Here is a 6,954-nt window from a genome sequence, read left to right on the forward strand (position 1 = left end):
CTAATTCAATATGTAGCCCACAACAGATTTTATATTTGATTCATAGAATTATTAAGAGCACCTTGGCAATGATCTACAAAGTGTCACTGAAAGCTCCTGCTAGATTTACCTTTTCCCGAAAAAAGTCACTTGAAGATTTTGAAATTTGATGAATAATTGTTACATTTTGGGCTGCTATTTATTGTAAAATATCCTGTAATTGGTATATTCTAAATTTGTCTAACAGAGCAATCAATGGGGAGGGTCAGAAATCAGTTTTTAGAGCATTGAATAACAAATGCTTTATGGATATCTTCTTAGTCCAAGTAGTACTGAATTTCATATTACTCTGTTGGAAAGATGGAGATAAGGGGGGGGGGGGGGGTGAGGTAAGGGAAGAACATCATCTAGTCTAGGTTTAAGGGCACCTATGAAATACAGTACAAACTTAGATGATAAGAATAGATTTCTGAAACTACAACAGGGAGTGTGTATCTGTGAATTGGTGTTTAGAGGGGTTGTACATTCACTGGGAGAAGGGATCATTGGGCTGTGGGTTGGATCATCTCCAGTGGGGATTGGGATAAAGATGAGCTCATTTCATATGATTGCAACACAGCAAGATTAAAAACAATTAAGGTATTGAAATCCATGGAAAAAATACCTGCATTGCAGATATAGGATCTATTCAAAACCCCCATTTTGATTACAAACATTGTAATATACTCAAAATATAGGTATTACTACACTCAAGATACTGTTTTTCAATTCGTAACAACTTAATTGCTCTCTCAAAATAGAGTTTCTGAAATAGCCTCACATATGTTAAAGTTTCTACCAGAAATAGTGTTTAAGTTTTAACAGGTGGTAGGAACCCTTCCAAAACCACACTTAGCTCATGAAAATTGTGTACGTAACAAAATGCATACATTTTGTACGGCCAAAGCCGGATTCCTAATATGACCCAAGCAGATAGGTTCCGTTCTAAGGGGAACTTTTCAGTAAAAACGTCACAAATATTTCAGGACTGTTTGATGATAAACTATTTTAATTCTTCATCATACCAACAAGTTACAAAATGAAAAGTGACTAATACACTGATAGATTTGAAAAGGATGTCCCTTTCGTTTCTATCACAAAAATTAGGCTTCTTTCTGTTCCAAATTTGAATGCAGCTATAAATACTTTTATATACAACCACACAAATGATCCTTTCTTTTGTCTGATTTTCTATAGAAATTGTAAACCTCAGAAATGTTGGTAAAGAAGGTACCTGTGCTGTTTATTTTAGCAGCTCTTCCAATATTATTGTTGGCTATACTATCAGTCACAAAACATACAAAATGCATAGCTTTCATAAATATGTGTATACAACTGGTGTGTTGTGAAGGAAACAGCCCCAATTAAATACAGTATTAAAACTTATCTTTAATTTGTTGAGATACAATTATGAATGGAATGTTGCCTATGAAGCAATTATATCATGGACAGGTCTGTGTGCACCTGTACAGACTTTTGTGTTTTGGTACAGATGAGATCTGCACAATCATACTATCCCATTAATGTCAGAATCCAAGTGACGTCATCTATCTCTCTATGTGAGTTTGTTAACGGATCAAGTAATGATGTTCTAAAGTCTGAAAGTCATCAGTTTGCCCGAGATTGTTTAGGCATAAAACCTGTTACAATACAAACTCCTTGAATTTCATGTTTGAGCAACAGTGTTGACCAGTATCAGTCTTTTGTGGGGATATTTGGGGGCTACACAGACTGACCACTTAGGTAAGTGGAGGTACATCAGCCAAGCGTCCAAATTTGCTTTTGTGACTGCACCTCAAACCTGTCATAATCTTAAAATGGGTAACACTAAAACTTATGTCATTGTTTGTAATCTGCCGTGTCCACGCAATATCCTTGTGACTCTAAATGAGCCGCTTTCCTGACCAGTATTAATCACTGACTTCCTCTAAGCTAATGATAACTAGTTACGAGTGAGGATGGTATTCCTGTACACTCTGATATGAAAAGATTTAAAGAAGACATAATCCAAAATATCACCTTAACTTTTGTGATCTAGTATTTGCTTGTCGAGATTATCTCCCACAATGGCTGATTCCATTAAAGGGGAGGGGGGAGGGTGGGGGGAGAGGTAGGGAAGGGTGTTTAAACATAAACACCTATCTCTCTATCTCGTAGGTTAGGGACAATGTTTGGGTTTATAGTCTCCTTTAAGTTCAGAAAAGGTTTTTTTTTGACAGGATTAGAGCAATAAATAGTTCTGCACGATACTCGAGTGAACAAGTGCTAATAAATATTCATAAAGGTACTGCATATGACATTACATACAAATAAAATTTTGCAAGAAAACATTATGATGTATGGCACACTTAACATCCTTACTGTCATAATTGGAATGTTTACAAACCAGTAATGGAAGTAGAAGTTTGTAGCACCTAATATACATATATGTTTGAAGACAAAGAACATATGGTTGTCTAGGCGACTGAACTTTTCCAGCCATGCAGTCTGTAGTACAACTTACAAATCAGTTTGTGGCAGTTATGTAAACAACAGGTCTGTGTTAAAGAGTCACCTTTTACTTATTTTCTTTTTCTTCAGTTGTTGACAGATTTGCATAACGTCTACAAAGTTTTCACAGCATTATATGTAAAAATTTGCATAACCCACTCATCTCAAGGTTTGTTGCAGACCAGTGATCTTCCTAGTTAACTGTCATTTACATGTTCATTGAAAAATTAAAATCATTTCTCTAGGGTCTGCTCAAATCAGTTCGTAGAGATAAACGTTGCAAGCTAGGCACGTGGGATATGATTGAACTGGTACATGGTTAGTAGATCATTAGGGTTGAACACTATTTTCTATGAAACTCAACTGGCTGTTAAAAATAATTTACTTCAACCATAGATGTAAAACCAGAGAATGTATACTTGTGAAGCAAAACCTGATAAATACCATATGGCAGGTAAATAGCACCAATACTGGACTAAAACAATCTAGTTGCATGATATTAAAGTCTGAACTAAGGACATTCTACTAAATAAAATCACATCTCAAGAGACATTTGAATGACAGCAATCTCTGTTTTAAGAAACCGACTACCGAGAGGGTTATCCTCTGACCAAAGTTTGAAACACAAACCTACTGTAGTACAAGGACACTCAAAATATGACTAGGCTATACCTTTTTTACATTTTCAGGGCACCTGTCACAGCAGATTACTTGGAGGTGAAATATACCCTGGACGTGAACTTCACAGGGTGGCAATATCTAGTAAAGGATCTACAACCAAACATTCGACCATGAATCACTAGAGTGGGGTTCCTACAAATGTCACATTGATGAACAGAAGTACACTGGTTGCACTGTCAATGTTGATAGGCAAACTCATGACTATTACCCCAAAAATATAACATTTATTCTCATTGTCAAGTGTTGATAAAATTTGTTTTAAGCCTGTAGAGGCTACATGAAATCAAATTCACTGGTACTGGTAGGCACTAGGCAAGGTCATTTAGCTTCAAAGTTATTGTAGGCTAACTTACAAACCCATTTCCAAGTCTGATTGTAGTAATAATGGCATCAGCATGTAAATTTGTTTTTCTTCAAATTTTAATCCTTATACAAAACTACAATTTCCCACTCAAGGTGGGCTATGTATTACGAGTTCTGTTCTGGTGTGGTGGATTTTTCCACTTCCTTCTGTAAATAGGGGACATCCATCAATGTTTCACTCAACGGCAGGACTGGTAAATCAGTTTTTTCTTCTTTGATTGTCTCACCTTTCAGGTCTCCTTGATCACTTTTCAGTTTTTGTTGAGATTCTTCCAATTCTGCAACTCTCTTCGACAGAGCGAGAACTTCATTCACTAACTGTTCCTTCGACATTGATTGTAATCGTTCAGTTTGTACCTCATCGTAAACAGCAGAAAAGTTTTTCTCAAGGTACTCTCCATTTCGAAAGTCTTCTTCAAATATTTCTTCCGAAGTGTCATTGTCGTTATTTTCTGTAATACCGCTCAAATCGGGTGTGTCAGCTTTGTGATCTTCCATCAAAAATTGGGTGGTATTGTAAGGGGTGGGTCGGTTAGCCCTCCGTTTAGTTGCACGCTCCGATTCGGCTTCGTCTCTTTCCATGCGCTCCTCCCAAGACAACTTTGTGTAAGGTTTGTATTTACGCTGGTGATTTCTTCGTCTGCGTTTACGACGTTGTGCAGGCGCAGATGCATCTTCTTTTATTAAATTACTGTCCTGAGTATTCACCCTTTGACGAATATGATGTCCCTCTCGATTAAAAGTTTTGCTATTATTCCGCTGATTTCGGCGCGACTTCCGTCGACGGCCCTCGGCTCGGTGCTGGTTTCCATTTTCACCACTGCTTGAGTCTGTGATGATGGCAGTATTTGTTTTGGAATTGTTCTGCGGGCTCGCTGGCTGGCTCTTCTCGGACTCCTTGTCAGTTCGTTCATCGTCCCCGTCCATCGTTGAGCTATAATTTAGCAAAGTGGGTCAAAAATATCCACGTATAGTCCAAAGATAAAGGATCACCCCGTAACGGTGTCAAAACTGCAATATATTCTCAATATTTCCGAAAAATGTCGACGTTTCTGTGAAACAACGAACCAGTGTAAAGTGATGCTTCTAGTATACGTGTGTGTGAACTTCATGATCACAGTAACATCAACTGATCAGCAATTGTTTGAGTATACATTGATATCGTGCGTTGGGGAAAACCTCATACCTCAAAGATAACAACGCGTAAAAATGTAAACCGGATACACAACAGATGAGAGACGAAATATATGCAAGAATTCTCTCTTCAAACCATTTAAACTGATGATCCTTCAACACCAAACATTCCTAGTATTTTGATTTGAAAGAATAATCGTATGTTCACAAGAACTTTGTTTTCAGTGAAAAGGCGAATGAATTTGGAGAAGCAGTCTGTTTGGATGGTTGACCAGAATGTAAGCCTAAAATATTCTTACTTAGCATATTTTTCAAAGAGTTCAACAGTTCACAGTTGGACTACCACATCAGTCGTTGAAATACGTTGCCATGTTGTATAGTCCACTTTCAATTGCTGACAATGCGAAAATGGTGTAAATGATGCCATAATTCAATAAAATATTGCTCATCGTGGCGAAGGTTTCAACTGGCAAGTTCAAGAATGACTTTATAAGCAAATTCATTTGATGTTGTGTTATTCATATCCGCCAGAGGTATAACCAGCCTTGAGGGGGAGGGGGAAGGATATCCCCACTCAAATGTCTTGCCGACCGCTTGCACCCCACCCCAAATGACATTGGTGGGCACAAAAATATTGGATGAAATTACAAAATGCATTTAAAGGCCGCTCAGTTAAACCAGTTCGCGGTTGACGTTAATCCGTAATTCATTCATACTTAGTAAAGATTCCTAAATCCTATTGGTCCATTCAGGTCAGCTGACCGTGGTTAATCCTGTGAGTAACGCACGGTAAAATTACGGGGCATCACTTTAATAAATCTTTGGTTATATGTAACCAAAAATGTTTTGTTTTATGATTTTTCCCTCACACAAATGGTAGTGTGTGAATGAACGGGGTTAATCAACGGTCTAGCGTGCGTTACTCACATGATTAATGCACTCCGGGTGTTAATGCTATCGCTGGATGCACTCGGGCTCCGCCCTCGTGCATCGCTTGCATTATCCCCCGATCGTGCATTAATCCTGTGAGTAACGCACGCTAGACCGTTGATTAACCCCTTATTGATGGGAATTCTCAAATCAATAAGAGCCAATTGCGTCTAAATTGAAACATTATCCTATTATTTGAGGTCCCCCATCCCTTCCCCTCGCCACACACGCTACCCAACGTGATAACCTGCTACCATGCTTGTTATATGACGTGTATGTTAATTACACACAGACCCGACCGTTAGGGACAATGATAAAATGTTCACATACCAAAGATATAGAGGGTATCAAGAATGTCGGTTTTCCTTTGTTAGAGATGACACTCTCCGACTTGTCAGACCCTCTTGAAAATTGAAAGAACTTCTGTGAAATATTTACGGATCAGGATTTACGGGCCTTATTATTTGTCGCGGACGCCTGTGGCCTCTTTTTTCTTCACGGACCCCCTTCCCATATAATTTTCACGAATCCTCTGGGTTTCCGTAGGGCCCGTAGGCCCATGTTCACAAACATGGTGACCTAGAATCCTCCATGGGTGCCAGTTATAATTACTCAAGCCATTTCTTTTTTCCATGGCGTTACTGGAATTAACGAAACAACTGGCCGTCCGTACATATTGCATCTATTTTCCGAAAGGAATTTGCTAGACATTCAAACTGCCCACTTTTATCCCTTCATACAGGGACCCGACACTGCTAGGTTAGAGATGGAGGGTTGGGGGGGGGGGGTGTCAGACCAGTGTCATGTGATGTTGAAATTGTCATTTGTAATCGCACCATGTCCGTGTAAAAAATTGCTTCCATCAAGACTCGTGGGAACTCCCCCACCCCCCTCCCGTCTTGTGTATTTGTGGAATGGAGAAAAGTTAAAATATATGCTGTGATAAATCTGTGATTTCAAGTGACCAATGTTGGCTTCTTCGGGAAGGTACAGTCGTGTTGGTGATTGTGGTTATGTGTGTGTGGGGGGGATGGGGGAAGGGGGGTTGATGAATTCTAAATGATGACCCGATCAGGACTTTCATACACTTCAGCAGAACGGCATAATCCCTTGGAGGGGGGGGGGACCATATACGTCGATTTGCTTCTCAAAGTTGGTGGGGCTATGGGAGGGGTTCAATGCCCTTTTAATTCGTACTGAAAAATGCTTAGACCGGTCTATGCTTGGGAGTTTTAATTTTTTGTGTGACCATAAAGAGAGGGGAAAGGTTTCGTAGTGACTCTTCTGTAGGGCTTAAGGGAGGGGTTGAAAGTGAAGAAATGTATACCTCTACTAACA

General features: G+C 39.1%; 1 protein-coding gene across 1 annotated transcript; it reads right to left on the reverse strand.

The window, feature by feature from the left end:
• Positions 1-627: 627 nt before the first annotated feature.
• LOC139966867 (protein HEXIM2-like) lies at positions 628-4,829 on the reverse strand. The gene has a single exon (XM_071970303.1). It carries the CDS (start codon positions 4,477-4,479, stop codon positions 3,658-3,660), a length of 822 nt encoding a protein of 273 aa, XP_071826404.1. The 5' UTR covers positions 4,480-4,829; the 3' UTR covers positions 628-3,657.
• Between the last annotated feature and the right edge of the window lie 2,125 nt (positions 4,830-6,954).

This window comes from Apostichopus japonicus, chromosome 4, assembly GCF_037975245.1.
Source record: "Apostichopus japonicus isolate 1M-3 chromosome 4, ASM3797524v1, whole genome shotgun sequence".
Classification (NCBI taxonomy): Eukaryota; Metazoa; Echinodermata; class Holothuroidea; order Aspidochirotida; family Stichopodidae; genus Apostichopus; species Apostichopus japonicus.

Bases quoted from the DNA above. Each gene is read 5' to 3' on its own strand.
- LOC139966867 (XM_071970303.1), bottom strand. From the start codon at position 4,479: ATGGACGGGGACGATGAACGAACTGACAAGGAGTCCGAGAAGAGCCAG.